General features: G+C 43.8%; 1 protein-coding gene across 1 annotated transcript in view; it reads right to left on the bottom strand.

The window, feature by feature from the left end:
* Positions 1–14: 14 nt before the first annotated feature.
* LOC109966618 (uncharacterized) overlaps positions 15–18,307 on the bottom strand; it is a 44,254-nt gene continuing 25,961 nt past the window's right edge. The window contains exons 30-52 of the mRNA XM_020611573.1: positions 17,554–17,793; positions 17,013–17,168; positions 16,336–16,562; positions 13,844–15,911; positions 12,849–13,183; positions 12,300–12,444; positions 11,947–12,147; positions 11,160–11,419; positions 10,416–10,575; positions 9,301–9,450; positions 8,738–8,878; positions 8,396–8,584; positions 8,162–8,299; positions 7,841–8,026; positions 7,615–7,728; positions 7,213–7,365; positions 7,014–7,130; positions 6,664–6,801; positions 5,580–5,714; positions 4,948–5,019; positions 4,485–4,583; positions 2,069–2,143; positions 15–426 (exon numbers count right to left, since the gene is read on the bottom strand). Coding sequence (XP_020467229.1) covers positions 289–426; positions 2,069–2,143; positions 4,485–4,583; positions 4,948–5,019; positions 5,580–5,714; positions 6,664–6,801; positions 7,014–7,130; positions 7,213–7,365; positions 7,615–7,728; positions 7,841–8,026; positions 8,162–8,299; positions 8,396–8,584; positions 8,738–8,878; positions 9,301–9,450; positions 10,416–10,575; positions 11,160–11,419; positions 11,947–12,147; positions 12,300–12,444; positions 12,849–13,183; positions 13,844–15,911; positions 16,336–16,562; positions 17,013–17,168; positions 17,554–17,793 — 5,637 coding nt within the window. The 3' untranslated portion in view covers positions 15–288. The remainder of the gene's footprint in view (positions 427–2,068; positions 2,144–4,484; positions 4,584–4,947; positions 5,020–5,579; positions 5,715–6,663; positions 6,802–7,013; positions 7,131–7,212; positions 7,366–7,614; positions 7,729–7,840; positions 8,027–8,161; positions 8,300–8,395; positions 8,585–8,737; positions 8,879–9,300; positions 9,451–10,415; positions 10,576–11,159; positions 11,420–11,946; positions 12,148–12,299; positions 12,445–12,848; positions 13,184–13,843; positions 15,912–16,335; positions 16,563–17,012; positions 17,169–17,553; positions 17,794–18,307) is intronic.

Genomic DNA, 18,307 nt, shown 5'->3' with positions numbered 1-18,307 from the left:
TCTGCAGCCACAGCTCGAGCTGTCCGACCCTCTCTAGGCAGGCATGGAAGACACGTTCACCGGGGCAGGGGCCAAACTGAGGCCCCGGCTCCTCGGGTCCCTGGGACACACACACAACACATCTGGCTGAGCCTTCCTGGTCCAGGGTCACAGGTAGAGCAGGAGAGAGAGAGGGCGGGATGAGGAAGGAGCTGAACCGGATCCTGAGTCGAGTGTAGCTCTGAGATGTCTACCTGAACAGACTGTAGCTCTATTACTGATCTACACAGGCGATCCTGAGCTGTAATCCTACTTCTCACACTGCCACGTCCAGTCCCTTTCCCCTGCCTGGGTGTCTCTGTCCTCTTTCTTTCCCTCACTGTTCCACCCACCTGTGGCTGAAACCACTTCCTGGAGTGGTGGCAGGGCTCCAGTGACAGCGACGCTCTATCACAGGAAAAACAAGAGTGACAGCAAAAGAAAAGAGGCCTTAGGCCGCAGGGGTGGAGCTGAGACAGAGGGCTGGGTGAGTAATCACTAAGCACACAACACAAACACTTTACTACTTCCTCATGAAACAGATAATGCTGTTTGTAGCTGTCAATCATCTGTCAAAACTTTATCTGTAGGTGTTAGTGACCTTTATGTTTTATTTTTCTCTGCTTGGGAGTTTTAAAGCCTTGTTTAGTCTGTAAAACGGAACTATTTTGCGCACATGGACTGAAAAGTCCAAAGCACAGAATATAACTACAGAGGTGAACACCAAGAGTCAACAAACCTGCTTTGTCAGGATTAATCACTGGACTCATTCACCAGGCGCTGATGTCACCAAGATTAAAGTGAACGTTAGGAGCACTCTGTTTGTTAAAACATCTCTGTGCACAGTCTGTGCTCGTAATTCACACAAATGACCCATTTTTAGTATCTTTTACCTTTAAATAACTTAATTTGTTAATTGAAATCAATAATGTGTGACTCAAAGACTGAAGTAATTGTCTGCTCCCTTTAAGCTGTGGTGGCTTAAAGGTTAAAGACCAGAGGGTCACAGGTTCGATTCCTGGGTGGGACAGGTGACAAAGCAACGCTTGTCTCACCCTCACCAACACCACGGTGGTGCCATTGAGCAAGGCCCTGAACCCCCATGTGCTCGTGGAGCTGCTCAGTGGTTGTACTGGGCTGCGTCCAGGTGTGAATGTGAGCAGGGCGTTCCTGCAAAAGAGAGGTGGCCCCTCAGTGGCCCTACCCCGAAAAAATAAAGATAAAAAAAAAAAAAACTTTCTGCTGTCTTTAACAGCAAGTGGTTCTTAGTCCAAGATAAAAATAAAACTGTACTATATGCAAGTGGTTCACAGTGAGTGTGAGAGAGACGAGAACAAGCAAAAGGAGGGAATTCATTAAGTAATTATCTGCAACAATTTAATAATTTGGGGCCACAAATCATTAATTTAAGAGTATAAACCACTAAATTTAGGCAACAAAATGAATATGTTACACTTAGAAATGATTCATTTTAGGCTACAAATCATAAATTTTAGGAATATAATTTTCAAAATTTGCTTCCCCTGCTACCTCCTGAATATAAGCTCTCAAATATAAATGCATAACAGAACAAAAATTCATTTAAAGTAAATGCTAACGAGACCAATATACCATTGGGGTTGTTTGTGAGTAAACCCGGTGCTGCGTGCCAGGTCAAACAATAAACCAACAAGTAGATGGTTATCTAGTAATGGAACAGTAGTTTTGACAACTCAGTATCAGCAGCTTTGTGCCACCAGGTCCCACCTCTGCATCCTTTCCTACCTTTCCTACCGTTAGCTACATGTGCTTACCGAGGCTGCTGCAGGACACAGAGGCTGGAGGCTAGGAGGCTTTGTTGATATTACACCGAACTGAGGGGATGTGTGTGATTGACTGGTGGTCACAGTGGATGGTTTTTCTTCAGGACGTCTCCAGATACAGTCAGAACTGAGCTTAGTGATGACACCTCGTTGTGTTCTCATCTTACAGCTCTGAAATTCCTGGTTTCCTCACTATATGGACATGAGTATTTTGTGAGTGTGTTTTGTGCATGTGTGTGTATATATACTGTGTATGTCTTCAGCCCCTCTGGCTTGCTGTCAGCCCCCCTCCATGCAAGCCCCATCCGTCCCTTCGCGAGCTCCTGACACAGAAAAAGAGAGACGAAGGACTAGATCACTGTTGTGGGTTTATTTGTGTTTGTGCTCTTGTTTGGATAAGTTGACACAATGGAAAGAAAGGTGGAACAGTGTAGTACAGCACATGCCACGTCACGTAGGACGTCTCAATACTGCTGCATGCAGGTGAAAACTCTATCTTATCTTCTTAAACTGATAGTGATTTATTTCTAAAATGATACATGAGCCTTAAAAATCTTGCACAAGAAACATTTTTTTGATTATTTTGAGAGCAATCCCTCTAAATAAGGAATACTAAAACTGGGAGTCACATGGTTTTCACCTGCCAACAGTTGTGTGTTAATCAATAAACATGTCAAACCAGTGCATTTTCATGGCCAACAGTCGTCTTAAAAAGATCATTTTATTAATTGTGTTGTAGAGAGTGAAGGTGAATGTGCTGATCAGAACAAAACAGGAGTCTTTTTCCATCCTCTCCTGCTGCCAGGCAGTGACTGAGCAATTAGCAGTAATTACTCAGTTAATCAACCAACGCCATAAACAACAATTTATGATAATGTTCAGCTTATAGAAATACAAATGGCAGATGCATATAAGCAAGCAAACAACAGTTTATTGTAACAGATTTGCTCTGCGTTTGCTGGTACTTGAGCTCAGATAGTCAGTGAAAAGTTCATCAGTCAAGAAGCTTAACTCGTTTAATTCACCATTCCCTATATGATACATTATAAAACAAGGTTCGCAAAATGTCTTAATTAATACATTTTGTTTCTGCCTTTCACAAAAACATATTAACCAAAATTAAGGTGCATGCAAAAGCTTATTACAGACCGTTAAAACCCTTCCACCACACATGCTAAATACAGACAGTAAATAGTAATAACCATCACCTTGACAACCACTTCTCTCAGCTGCAAATACTGTGCAGTGCCAACTCGAACCACATCTCAGTGGCCACACCTGTCACTACAGAGGCAGTGGACGGACAAGCACAGTATAGCCCTTTACGTAAAGACGGAAGTGGGAAAAAGTATGTCTTTGGCACACATCTGGTTTGATTTAATTAATTACTTATTGTCATCCTCTATTTTAGTTTTCATAATTCAGAAAGTAACACTAACAAACAATCCAAACTTACAGTGCAAATAGAACGTCCACAGCGCTGAACTGTGGAGGCCAACGTCTGGAAGGCTCTGCCATGTAAATGCACTGAGGGTTAAAAGTGAGCCGTTACAAGGAAAACATGGTGGACTAGACTGGGGGCTACTGCAGCTGCTCTAGAATGAATGCACCAGGCTAATTTCTAGAAGTTAAGGCATAAGTTTGTAGAAAATGCACTGGATCTAAGAACAAAAAGTCCAGTTCTAGATTATTCTAGATGCCTTGAAACCTGAACTTGCTTCTCAAAGAGTTAAGTTCAGAGCTAAAAGTGGGTGTGACAACTAGAATAGATTCTAGAAGAAACTGATTTTCTCGGTTTGGTTAAAAAAAAGTCAAATATTCTTTTGAGGTTTTGTTTTAGGAGAAGAAAAAGTCAAGGGTTCTACAGCTGGTTTGAGAACCAGCTGTAGAAGTAGGATTGATTTGGATCTGGAAGAATTTGGGAGTTCCAACATTCCAGAAGAAAAGCAGTTCAAGGACCTGTTCTAGAAGAATTTGTTTAAAAGGTTTCTCTATAATCCTTAAAATCTAGGGTTGGTTTTAGAGGACATTGGCTATTTTCATTCTGTGGAAAAAGAAATGTCTATAGGAAGATGTAAATCTAGACTTGATTCTAGGAGACACTGGGAGGTCAATGGTTTGATTTAGATAAGGCCAGGATTTCTTATATTGGTCATAGAAGTAGGTGTTCAAGATTTGGTTCTAGAATTAAGGAGTTTGCATATTTTTATTCTAGTATAAACGTTACAGCTGGTTATGAAGAATTAAGGCTAGATTTGGTAAAAGAAGAGGTTGGTGTTAGCTTAGTTCTAGAAGATACACTAGAAAAAAGTAGGGGTTCCACGATTCTAGACAACGTTCTAGAGGAAGCCTTGAAGTCCATACTTGATTCTAAAAGAATATTAAGGCTTAGTCTATACAAAGTTTGGAGATCTACCATAGGCCTTAGAAGACACTGGAGTTTGAGGTTTGGCTCTAGAAGGAATTCAGGCCAGGACCTTGGATTTTAGAATTGCCTGCTTCCAAGAGGATTTGAAGATTGTGTACATCACACTATAAGTAGAAATTTAGATTGAGAAGAAGTGAAAAGTTCTAGTTAAACAAGTTCTAGATCTAGGAAATGACACATCTCCTCTGGGACCCAGAGCTGGATTTGGAGACATTTACAGTTGAGGCTGTGTTTACCATGCTCTCAGGCAGTGACTGAGTTGTGACTGTGCCCAGGGGCTTTGATAAACCTTCAGGTGAACTTGCTTCTGTGGTGTCAGTGGGGCCCTCAACGTCCTGAAGAAACATGAGCAGGGTTAGAGGATGAGTCAGGTCAGTCAGGTCAACACACTGATCGCCTGTACTACAGGGTTACAAAAACTGTTACTGGTACACACTGTTAAGCACCTGTATTACATAATGTTACTGACATCTTTGGTTATGTGATCTTGTACGTACAGTATACTCTGCCTATTATAAAACAAGTTCAGTGGCTCTTACTGGCATTTGTCAGTATTTATAACAATTCTTATTTCTTAAGCGATTCCCCAAGCATGTGGAAGCGGGCATCAGTATGTCAATGTCAAATACTGTATACTTAAATTTTGCACTATTAGCAAAGTGATTTCGATGAGAGCCACCGAGCTGAAAGTTCAGTTACCTGGCCATCGTCTCCAGCCTGTTCACTGCTGTGTTCAGCTTCAATCTCTCCTGGGACAACGGCTACAGGGCCCTGGCACCAACAAATATTAATCAATTAATCAAAATGTTAAGTGGCTGCAGAAGAAACACCATTAGTAACTTTTCATGAATCCATTGTTATGAATTACAAACACAATCCAGAAACAGGTGAGCAGGGAGGCTGAAGAAGAAAAGAGCTGGAGCAGATTAAGGGTCAGGGAAAGATCTGAAATGATGAGTGGGGAGGAAGGTGAGGGAACTGCCATCAGCAATGTGGAGAGCGGAATGACCCAGGTCAGACAAGGTCAGAGATGATCATACAGCTGTTTCAAACTGTTGAATAGGATGGTTAGATTATTAAGAGTTATAACAGCAGGATGAGTTATGTGGTCTCAGGTGTCTTATCAATCTAACAGAACTGATTAACCTTCAAATGCTGTCCTATAATTACTTCTAGAAATCCTTACGACATCCAGTGTGGTACAGTAAATACTTCCCACTAAGTAGCGGACTGGGGTAGCAAGCAACTCCCAGGGGAAAAGGAGAGATGACCAGAAGGACAGAGAAGGAATATTGGACAGGGTTTTTCCACAGGAGCTCTCTCTTCTTTACCTGTGGATAAATGCCCAGGAAAACATCCCAGAGCCACCACCAAACACCTCCTCCACTTTCTTCCACTGTCTGCTCCTCACTCCCCTTTTTCTCTCTGGCTTCTTCAGCCTGGAGCACGCCTTCATGCTCCCGCTGCTGACATGGAAACACGCTCATGTGCAGAGTCACACGTGGTGGTCAAAAGTGCACCTGGGACACCGAGCTGCAAGCTGCGCACTGTTCCTGCTGCTGCTGTCACTGTGTGGGTCTGCACTGACAGCAGCTGTAATGCCCGCTTGTTAACCTTTACAACTTCTGAGTGCGTTTGTTCGTTAACTACCCAGACAGTTCAGAACCGTGTCCACTGATGTAAGTGAAATTTGATAAACACTTTCCTTGGACTCAAGGAAAATGGATATTATGCTTTGTTTAAGATCAAGGAATTTCCACTGCAAAATAAAACTTCCGCATGGTCTTCAATGTAAAGAAACCAGCAAACATATCCTGTGCACTCCCTGAGAGAGTTCTGTTTCATTTAGCGACACTTAGCTGTGATTCATCCAGTAAATCGCTGTTAAAACTCAGTGCACCACGGTTCTATAGCAGCAACAGTACAGCAAATTTAAATATTCCACATATTTTCCATTTAAGCAGCAGGTTAACATCAGGATGATGTGAAAATATCTCACTGCTTTTTAGCTTGATGTCCCAGTAACTGCACATTTAACAGTATGTACCAAACACAAACATTTCCAGTGTAGAAATTGGTGATACTAAGCATGCAGGGGAAAATGAATAATAAATTTGACATATTGAAATAGAACTGAATTGTTTTGCTAGTACCACAGGTAGGAGTGGTTTTACATGCATGTTAGCACCAACAACTCCACATCTTGTTCCAACACACCAGAAAGGAGCACACAGCAAACCTTTAAGAGCCACCTCTGAAGATTACAGGGGATGAGGATCTGATATTCAAAACACAGACTTTATCCAGTGATCTTCACTGAAGACCACACACTTGTAGAGACAGCGTTCGTTAGTGCGGTTATGTCTTTTAGTGTTCAGACCCGTGAGCAGAGAGAAGGATGGCAGGCTTCCTCACCTGGGTGCTGTCAGGTGTCCACAACTGTCTCTGTTCAGGTGAGGCCTGCTCCACAGTCAGCAGTTTGGCCCCAGATCTCTTCAGCACATCCTCCTCAACATGGACAATTCTGATCTTGCCCTGCTCTGTGTCCCCCTTCTGACAGACAGCACAAAGTGCAGTGTTGTTAAAGTGACTATTGCTTGTTCTTAACACATGGCGACTTCTGGGGAAGGAAAATCTTGGCAATACAGATTTTTAGGTCAATTCCAATTTTACATTTATCCTTTTTCAAAACCACTTTTAATCAGTAAAAACAGTTGCCTGACAACAAACTACAACGTACAGTTTGCACAGGGAACCAAACTCACCTCATCTTCCTCTGAGGTGGGTTTCAGGAGCTGAGGCTGAGAGGTGGTGTCCTGGGCTGACGGAGCTTTGGCCTGCGTTGGAGTCAGGGGCTGCTGGATGAACAGAGCAGGGACCTTCTACAAAAAGAGTAAAGCAATAAGCTCAGTGAAGGCCTCTTCTATAGCACTGGACTGACTGGTTGTTGATTTTTCGACTGACCTTCTCCAGTTCCAGCAGCTGACTCTGGAGCAGGTCCACTACAGTGAAGACAGTCAGAGTCTCCTCAGCCTTCTCTGGAAGACACAGGCCTGGTTTACACTTCTGGATCTCGGCCACTGTTTGTCTCATGGACAAAATCCTCTTCTCAACTGCCTGCACACGTAAGAAGGGCATTCACAGAAACAGGGCAAGATGATTAAACACAATATCATATTTCTTTTGTATTTGAGTTTGAGTCATGAAGGCATGTGCTGACTGACTCTGACTGAAGCTGAACACAGCAGTGAACAGGCTGGAGACGATGGCCAGGTAACTGAACTCTCAGCTCAGTGGCTGGTCAGTCAATCACTACATGTTGATATAAAATACTGATAAAAGCAATGCTTCTTTTCCTCATCTCACCTTGAGGCTTTCCTCTCTGGGGCTGGGGAAAGTCTCTGGAGATGATAATATAGTCTTGATCTCAGCCACATCGTTTTCCATCTTCCTGACTTTGCTCTCAATGGCCTCCACCTCCTAGAAATCAACCAACATAGGTGACCATTTACAAAACTGAAAAGCACATGAGCAGAGGGATGAGCAACAGATCTCAGAGTTCAAGGACAATTAAAAAAGAATCAAGTCTCACAGTGGCAGCGTGCTCCAGCTGAGACAGAGGAGCAGTGAAGCTGTCTTGAACACTGGCAACTTCGCGATCGGCCTCGACCAGCTGGTCCTGGAGAGCTGTGACATCGCACACCTGTGACATTTCCTGCAGGACGGAACTGAAGCCCTGCAGAGTGGTTTGGATCTGTGCTGAGTCATTCAGCACCGCCTGCAACATGAGGCAGAGAGGAGGTTTGGTTAAAAAATGTGCCGACACTCGGTACAGATTCATTAAGAGATAATAAAACATAACATATTTTCCTCAGTAGTGTAGGACGGACAGAGCACAGTTCAGCGGACTGACCTGCAGAGCATGAACACGGTTGCTCAGACATTTAGCGGTGATGTAGCTGCAGGGAGAAGTGAGCCAGGACTGAGCATCGGCTATCCAGCTCTTCGAGCTAGTGATCATCTCCTGATGCTCCTGAAGCCACGTAGTAATCTGGCCAGCAACACAAACAACATCTGGTTTAAAACCAGCATCAAGGAACCTATCAAATTTAACCAACAGCTAAAATCTGGGTGGCACAAGTCAGACCTTGCCGAGGAGGGTGGTCCTCTGCTCGGCTTGTTTGGCCAACTGAGAGTGGAACTGCTGGACCTCCATCAGTCTCTCTGTGAGGATCAGCGTCTCCTCTGGCTTCTCCAGGTCGTGCATCTTCACCTCCAGTGCGGCCAGACAGGGATGCCACACATCCAGCTCATTCCATGTACTAAGAAGTTTTATCTAGACATTATGGTGGACATCATGTATATATGATTTATAAAAGAAACAAAAAACCAAATTCCAGCTTATTTTAAACTGTGCTTACTAGTTTTATGTGTAAAAAAAAGAAGGTTACAGAATGTTAGTTACAGCCTCCTCCACGGCACCACCCACCTTCTGAGTGATCTTTGCCTCAATCACAGTGGGGCTTCTCTGATCCAGTCTCTTCTGAACTGCCCTCAGGCCAGCCTGGATCTCAGACAGATTCGCTCCCAGCCTGTGGACAGGACCACTCATCTCCACGGCCTCACCCACCTGACAGACCGATCAGGGACAAACACAACCATAAGTACAGCAGGAAACAGGTCTTTGGCTCTAGGAGAGTGTTTTACAATGTGTCTTGATCTTGAGCACTTCAGCAAAAAATGACCATATGAACAGATCTTCATCTATCTGTCATCTCTAAGGATTTTCAACAGGAGGGTGTTTCTGTCTTAGTCCTCTTGTTTCTTTTCTTATGTTATGTCTGAACCATATGCAGACTAAACCCCCATTAGAATACTGGCTCACGCAGCTAAAACCTAAATAATGCATTCTACAGAAACATGCATATCCAGTGTGTAACCCCCCTCCCTGAGCTAGTAAATCTTCCCTGAAGTTGCTTGATTGTGAACTACTGCTCTTAAGGGCCAGCATACTTTCCATTTTTCAGCTCTGGTGAAAACAGGTCTGTGTACCTTTACTTCCATTTGCTTCAGTGACTGTGCGACTTCCTGCAGGTGGCCATCAATTTCGACTGGGACCGGTGAGCCAGTGTACTTCACTTTCACCCTCTCCATGATGTGCTGCAGCAAAGTATTCTGGGTATACAGCTGGCTGTGGACCTCCTGAAAGCACAAGGACAAAATAATGTTGTGAATATGCTTTGTCTTCTGCAGCATTACTGTCAATATTTACTGAGTCTCTTTGTGATATTTCATTGCAATGTGCCTCAGTTCAGGTTTACGGGGAGAGTTTCTCACCTCCTTCAAAAGACACTTGTAAGCATAGTGTTAATCAACATAAGTAACATTTCTGTCAGCAAGGGTGTCATTTTTCAGTTGAATACCAGAAAACGTGCAGTATTTAGGAACAAAGGAACAGAAATGGATCTTATGTCCATCTCTCTGGGGCTAAATGGCTTCTAAGCTCTCAGTCATTAAGCAGTCAGCTCTCTGTCCTGTGCTGCTTCCATCAAACAGAGTCGTCCTTCAGTTGCACAATATTTAAAGCAAATGTGTTTCAACTCTACAAGGTGCTAGTTTACAATAATAACCAGCAGTGATGAGCTGTAAGCAAATGTGTCATTTACTTCCAGTATTGGTGAGCTAGTGACCAGCTGAGCTTCATGAGAATCATTAACCCACTAACTGCATTAAGGCTGAGACTGCTCACTCTGTCAGTTTGACTGTCACAATGTTAGAAATGTAGAATTTTCAGTGTGGCTGTCCAGATGTTTTTGCTGAATGTGCTCTTTATAAAAACAACAATGAGCTATGATGTTACAGTGCTTTAAGCGGCTATGAGAGAAAAGATCACACTGCACTGTGCTGAGTGAGACCTGTGGGCCCCCAGGGGTCCTTTAGGGGCCACAGTGGAGCTGCTTGCTTAAAGAGAAATACTTCATTTAACTATTCTTTCCTTTACTTATTTAGTCATGTAGATAAATCTTTGCACTGCTGAGACGAGCACAGTGTAATGGCACCAGTGTGCTCCACAGTGTAACGTGTCCACCATGAATGTATCTGGCTTTGTTCTGACACACAAACAGTTTCTAGGGCTAACCACTAGTGTCAGCTGAGGAGCATCCCACCTGTAGCTCCTGAGTGCTGCTGCTCTGCTCCATCTCTGACAGAAGACCGTCTGTGGCCTCCAGCCAGGCCTGGACGCCATGCAGCTGCTCCTGAACTTTCTCTCTCTCTTCCAGCTCCAGCTTGGCTGCTTTCAAACCCTCACTGCTCCTCTTTATCACACTGTGAAAACACACAAACATGTACATCCAGCAATCTCAAAAATCATTTCATAGACTCCTCCTTGCATCCATTAAAGTGAGAGTAAAGCCCATCATTGAAAGAAATCTTCTCATTTTACATTTGACAAGAGTGGAAATCAATATGAACAGGGTTTATTTATAAACCAACAGAAGGAGAACCTCAGATTTCACACATGTATCCAAACAAACTGCCTTTTACTATGTCTAGGACAAGTGCAGATGATGGTCTAATGAGCATGCACCTACCTTAAACTTACGAATGTGAAATCAAGAAAAGTATATGTTGAACAACAGTCACAAGGCTGGTAGCCTGCTCTTCACGTTCCAAAACTGTTTATTTATTTTTCATGTTTTACATCTGAGTAATCAAACAGCTGTTGGATTTTCTGTATTATATTTAAGTAACAAGCAAGAAACATACACACAATGATACAAACTGCCTTCTGTACAAACGTGAGGTGACAAATCAGCTTCCAAAACAGGATTTTCACAGATCATCACCAGAGCTTTTCAGTAGCATTTACATAAATAAAGTTACATAGTGCACATTAAAAAGCATCTCACCTGCTGTATCGGGCCTGCATCCCCTGTAGCTGCTGGCAGAGGGGAGTGGGCGGGGCCTGCTCCAGGTGGGCGGGGACACCCAGCAGCCTGGCAGCACGCAGTTCCAGTGCAGACAGGGATCGATGCTCACAGTCCAGTCTGTCCTGGTACTGTTCCCAGGACTGCAACAGGTCATGAAGCTCCTCAGTGGAGGCCATCACTCGCGAGGCATCAGGAAGCTCCGCCTCCACCTGCTCCAGGACAGTGCAGGCCTTCTCCATCTGAGAGGAAAGAGGGCACACATTTTAAAATGTACTTTCTGGACTGCAGTGAAGAAATGCCTATTGCACTATACCACCTCCCTGAGGCCCTTCATGTAGCTGGACCTGTACTTAGATACAGTAACTATCTCCTATAATTCTTGTTAACAGCAAGTATATAAATGTATAAACTATACAAGTGTTACTCCAAAACTTTTACTGGGGCAAACAGGCTTTCATCTGAGCATACAAATGATCTGTAATACATTTGGAAACGCTTAGTTATCCAGTTAAACCGGAAACTGGACTTGCTTGAGATTCTTTTGAAGATGTTTCACCTCTCATCCAAGAAGCTTCTTCAGTTCTGAACTCAGACCTGAATTAATTTCAGCTGCAGCTCCATTTAATGTCTGATATCATTTTGTCTCAGTACATTAAAGGAACCGACTGTGACAGGGCCTGAATTTTGGATATTTTTTTAAACTTGAAGTCAGAGACCATGTGAAGCTGAATGTTATAAATGCATCTCTGTAGCTACATTTACTTACACCATTGGTGACATTACTCCATTCGCTAATCCTCTGCTTACTACGAGCCGTCAGCTCTTGTGTGCAGTGCCGTAGTCTTGATAATCGCTTCCAGACAGCAGTCAGGGCGAGCTCCCTGCCTCCACAGCAGCTGTGCTCTGGGCACCACTCCTTCAGCTCCTGCAGACGCCTCAGAGGGGACTCCCACTCTTCAGACAGAGCCTGACAAGAATCATCAGTCAAATTATTATTTCTTTTTTTGTAAATTAAGATTTATTGTAGTTATGAGGAGAACATTTTTCAATCAAGAGGAAAGTTCCTAAAAATTTACATAAAAAAATAGGAAACAAACCAAAAAATAAACTGTTACATACTTTGAGCTTTGCCAGCTGCTCAGTGCAGTCAGCCAGACAGGTGACTTTCTGAGAGATGAGCTCTAAGAGGCTGTTCTCAACACTCTTCACACTCTGGAAGATTTCATCTTGGCACTTGATGTAATTTCTGAGATGTTCTGCACACCTGAAAGACAGAAATCCATTAATAAAAAATTATTGCTTCTATTCACATGCACAAAAAAATCTGAGCGCACAGAAGGCCACGCAGTCTAACGTTTAATGTCCTTCAGTGATCCCACAGGTTTTAAAATGCATCTCGTGATCTAAAGTGGACAGCTGAGACACATCGTTGTTCACACCTGTTTGTCCAGCCAACCACTTGTGTTTAGATTTCGTTTCTGCTGCGCCACTTCCGCTAAATAGTGAAAAGACCGCGTGCACAGTCATTAAGTCAGATTTTTGCCAGATAGTCTCCCAAACCAGAAGAAGTTTAATTAATTTTAGCTTTGTCTTTGCAGATGCACTTATGTGCTGGCATCTATGAGGCTTATCTGAGAAGCTGAGGAATCAGACTTGAATCGGTAGTACCTGCGAAGACAGTCCAGTCGGACATGGCCCTTTGCCTGGAGAGTGGACATCCTCACCAGGAGCTGACTGAGAATATTCTCCTGGAGCTGCTCCACCTTCTGGGGGGACAGGTAAGGATGAAGAGCAACCTGGCTCTGGAGCTCCTCCACATGGGTCTGGAACTTCTCCTGCAGTGCGGCCAGAGCCTGCTGTGCCTCCTCCACCCTTTCAGAGCAGAGTCCAACAGAGCCATAGGGAGGCAGCAGAGAGGCCTCGATGTCCCTCAAGAACTGTACTGCCTGTCTAACAGCACACATGTAGGCTCTTAAAGACTCCCTGGCCTGGGATATGTTCTCCTAGAAAACAATAAGCACAATTTTTAATAAACACCATAGTCAGCATGTGCTTAGTGCATACAACTACTGTATGCTACACACAGTGTGATCCAAAGATGAAGCAAGAACTAGTTCTACAAAATTTAAGAGGCATCAATTTGTCTAAGTTCTTCTTCCAAACGAATGGTTTATATAAAATGTTAACACTGGGGTTTGTTCACAATGTGATGACCTGGTCAGTACATCACTACGAACACAGTAAGTGATGATTAAAAGTACAAATATAGGACCAAGCTTTTTAAATTTTTAAGATTACAGTTGTCTTGTGTAGAAATCTTTGAGTATTTCCATAGTTCTATCTTAGCTTTAAGAAGACTTGAATGTGTCAAATGATTTAAACCTGAACCTTGAAAAGGCTTTGAACTTGACTACAGAACATACATTTTTCCCTGGATTCACCGTACCTGAAAATAACAGGATGAATTTGCAGAGTATAGGGTTCATATTGATTTCACTGAATCATAACGATTAAAATAAGATACAGTGAACTGTCAGGATAAAGATATGCAGGATATTTCAAATGCTTCTCTGTGATTGTCCAAACTTATCAAAACATCATTTTAAAACTGATAAAAAGCATTTGAAACTGAAAAAACAACAAAGAAGGACACTGCTACTTGCCATTTGAGAGTCACATTCACTGAGGACTGCATTCTTCAAACTCGTCACATCTCGGGATTCACTTCCTTTTCTTTTCCCCTTGTTTTGCTCTAGGAACTCCAGGGCTCTCATTCTTGCCTCTACAGTCTTTTTCAAAGACATGATTCTCTGATATTTTTTGTTGATTGCTGCTTCATGTGGCTCCAACACAGTGAGTCTCTGGAGCTCCTGCTGGGTCTCTGAAAGGAAGGCCTCAGAGGCTTTCTTCTCTGATTCCAGGTCCAGCTCCTTCAGCAGGTTCCACTCGATGATGCTCAGGTTGTTGTAGTGTTTCATCTCCCAGGTGTCAAGGCTCTCCTCGATTTGTTTCAGCCTCTGCTGCTCTGTGTTTAGCTGTGAGGGGTAGAGGTCAGCAGAGATTGTCTGGAGTTTGGCACGGGCCTCCTTGCACAAAAGCTTTATGAGAGGAAACTGGACGAGGAGACTCTGACACACTTTGTACTTCTCCTCCAGCTCCATGCTTTCTTCTTTAGTCTGGCGGACCTGCTCCTGGATGTTCTCCTTGAGGTCCTCCACATGCTGCCTCATGTTCAGGTATTTTTCATGATCAGTGGCTTTCATTTCCAGGACGACTATCTTGCTGTAAAGCTCAGAAATGACTGAGTGCAGTTCCCTTGCCTTTTCCTGGGGAATCCACAGATGAAGGAGGTCAACCTGAGACTTGTGCTCCAAAATCATGTGTTTGAAAGGCTCCAAGGCTTGCAGGGACTCTCTTGTGATGGGGAACCTGTGTCTGCTGACATCCACTAACATCTGCCTCAGGCTTTTTTCAATGGTGACCAGGTGTTTCTTGCTTGAATCTACAGCCTGGATGAGGTCGTCCAGCTCTGTTTTGTTGGCCTTCTCATAGCTGCTAATGGCTCTGACATCCTCCTGGAGGTTGGTAAGCTTCTCAAAAAGCTGACAGTTCTCTGTGCTGCTGAGTTCAGAGGAAATGTCTTTACTCTTCATTAAAAGAGCCTCACAGACAGCAGCCTGCTTCTCAGCCTCAGCCAGGGTCTCTTGGATCTGACGAGCTCTGCGATCCAGCTCAGCAGGGCTCCGGAGTTCACCGTCTGCAGTCCTGGAGACCTCTCTGTGCAGATGAGCTACAACCCAGGAGTCTACATCAGCGATCTGCTCTGACAGCTTTTCTCTGGTCTGCAGCCCTGACTCTGTCTCTCTCACAGCCTTGGCCAGCTTCTCAGTAGTTGACTTTGAGAGTTGTTCAAGGGATTCGAGAGTGGAACGAACCATGGGCACCTCCTCAGCCTGGTCCAGCTGTGGAAGGAGCTCTGTCACTTCCTCAACCAGTGTCTCCAGCTGACCCTGTTTGGCCATCACTTCTGACTGCAGCGTCTTCAAATCTTTGAGTTTCCGGTGAACGTCTTCAGGGAGGAGAGCCACCCTCTTCCTCCTGCCCTCGATGTCACTCTCTGTTTGTTTAGCCCAGGCAAGGCCATCCCTCATCACCACAATAATTTTCTCCATGATGGGGTTGCTGCAGTTCTGGGTTTGGGAGGACACCAATTCCTCTGCATGCTTGAGCTTGTCTTTGACCATCTGGAGCCCCTTCTTTATCTCTTGTGTTTCCTTCTCCCACCATGGGCTGAGGAGAAGCACCTTGGAAAGCTGCTGCAAATGGAGGTATTTCTGTCGGGCAGCTTTAACCTCAGCATTTGCCGTCATCAGCTGCTGTGCCTTCTTGCAGTCCCACGGAGTAACTGATGGAGACTTGGCTTCAAGCTCTTTGCCAACTGTGTCCAAGTGTTCCTGTAGAGCTAATATCTGTGACAGGAGGCTGCTGGTCTCATGAGAATGGACACTTGCAGAATGAAGCAACCTCTCCACCAATCTTTCCAGGCCTCTCCACTTCTCATGTAGGTTCTTCTGCTCAGCCTGTGTGGCTGCTCGCTCGGACCAGCTGAGGTGGGGACTCAGCTGGGTGGAGGTCATGAGCAACTCCCCGAGTATTGTTCCATTCTCCTCCATACTTTTCTGTAAGGAGCACAGTTGCTCAGCCTCCTTGGAACTGCTGTGCTCTGGGGACCTGAAAGAATAAACTAAGTCTAGACATCATGCGCTTCAAATTTGGGTTGTGCAACAGATTGTACAAGACAGGTATAAGAAGTGTGTGTTTCACTGTTACACAATCGATGTTTCTTCCTACATCTTTGAGATTTATGCTACATTCACTAATACTACAAAATACTGCATCAGAGAGCTTTAAAACGCCTGTTCCTCAGGTTTCTAGCTCCAGCTCAAGTTACATCACCCCAAACACAACAGCAACTCTGTTTGAGAACATTATGGAAAAGATGCAAGTTAGTAAGAGTTAAGAAATATTCAGAAAAATCTGTCACGTGCAGTTAAATGAGCAAACAGACTCGAACTTTGACCCCACTTGTACATGTATTTATTATAAAACAGTGTCTAGTATCTTAACCGGTGTTAGAAAGCAGGCGACAACTCACATTTTCATTGTTAGTCTTTCCACTGTGTCCTTGGCTGTTTGGATCTGTCTGCAGTAATCGGTCACCAGCTGCATTTGGGCCTCTTTACTCTGAATGACAGTAGCTGCATCCCGGGCAGCGGAGTGCCACTGGTCCTCCATCCGTCCCAGAGCGTCTCTGTTCTCAGCACCAGCTCCTCTCAGTTGAGAGAGCTGTGCCACCTGGGCCTGGGCGGTTTTTCTGCACTGCTGTACTCAGCAGGCAAAAGTAAACCCAAGAGGTCAAAGCCTGTATTTTTACCTCAAATGTTATGTTCTTTAAGATTATTGAATAATGATAATCAGATCAGTTATGTACAGACAATTATTTAACAGGACATACTGCTAATGTAGGATTAGACCCCAGGAAGAAAAGCTGCTGCTCTAATGGGGATCTAAATAAACAAACAAAACTAATAAGTAAATTGCTTGTAAAACATGTCCAACTGTTAAAGTCATAAAGGACAGTTGCACAGTTATTTTGGCAAATGTCTACTTATTTTTAATATCCACCTTTACAGCAGGCTGATATCCATCACAGATACCTAATTCTAGAGGCACTTTTGCATTACTGCTTATTTCTTGACAACCTGCAGCACAAATCCAGGAGCTGCTATAAATCACTGTTTCTCTAGTGAGTCATACAGTCCGTCATCTCACCTGAGCCTCCTCCACCTGCCTGCCCATGGCTGTTGGGCTGAGCTCGGCTGGGCGGTTCTTGCACCTCAGGATCTGTGATACCAGCCTGCTAAGATGACCATCCAGGTCACTGGTGACTGTCAGCAGAGCCTCTGTAGCATCCTCCAGTAGGTCACCCTGAAACACGAAGACACATCAGTGACAGAACAGGTTCTGATGAGGTTCAAACTGGAGTCGTTTTAGCCCATTTATTGGCCTATATAAAAAAAACCTCAAAGGTTTTACTCCATGTAATTATTCCCTCTAGAACCAAGTACTCTTAGAATTTTTTAAAGTCTCTGAATGAAAAATGCTGTGATTTTTTTCTGACACAATGAAAAGCAAGAGGTAGGATGTAAAGGAGATGAAATAACATGAAAACGTAACATGCGCCGTCTTCTAACCAGCAGTGCCAACAGTGCATGCTCATCACAGCACTGGTCTCACAAATTAAAGGTTATGTGTAAGAGCCGACAGTTTCGTGAAGTCTGGCTCATAGTGGTAGCACCAGTAACCCTGATACCTCAGTGAGTTGACTGCTGGGTCCTGTCCCTGCTACTAGCTGTATGTCTGTGAAGAGGGCAGAGCCTTCTGGTGGCTCCAGGGCTATCGTCTCAGTCTTCATAACACCTGCTTCCACTTTGGTTTCACGTGTAGGCAGCCCTCCCACCTGGATTACTTCACCAAGGATAACGTCAGCTGATGATTTCTGATACGCCTGCTGTGATGCCGATGCTGTCTTGTCAGCACTGTAACCCTGCTCCTATTATGGGCATAAAGCACCAGTATTAATGGAAGAATGATTCAATTTCAGTCAAGCAAAAAAAAAAAAAAAAATCTGGATGTAAAATGAACTTCAATTATAACTTTTCTCTGAGAGTGCACCCAGTGTTACTCCCTATGACCTCGTGTACGAGGCAGCTCATGTTCCTGCCCTGCAGCATTGAAATGTTTATTAGCACAGGTAAGAAATATCTCAAGCTTAGGTTCTTGGCTTTGTTTTTTTGTATAATGTAGCCATGTTCAGCCCCAAATATTAAGTAGACATTTGTGGTAAATTTTAGGCTTTAAGGTCGAATGATCAGTCATCTGTGCTCCTGTAAGGAAGGGAGTGCAAACAAGACAGAGCGTAATGAAAGACATTTGCATTTGGCTTCCCTGGACCAAGAACAGTCTGTATTTATCTTCTTTTCTCTGGATATTGTTGTCACTCTCTCTATCAAATCATGTTGTGTTTGTCAAATATGTAATATGAGCTTCTGTGGATGTTTTGCGAA

Source organism: Monopterus albus, unplaced genomic scaffold (assembly GCF_001952655.1).
Source record: "Monopterus albus unplaced genomic scaffold, M_albus_1.0 scaffold115.1, whole genome shotgun sequence".
Lineage (NCBI taxonomy): Eukaryota > Metazoa > Chordata > Actinopteri > Synbranchiformes > Synbranchidae > Monopterus > Monopterus albus.
The sequence above is the reverse complement of the archived record's forward strand: the minus strand, read 5'-3'. Positions and strand labels throughout refer to the sequence as shown.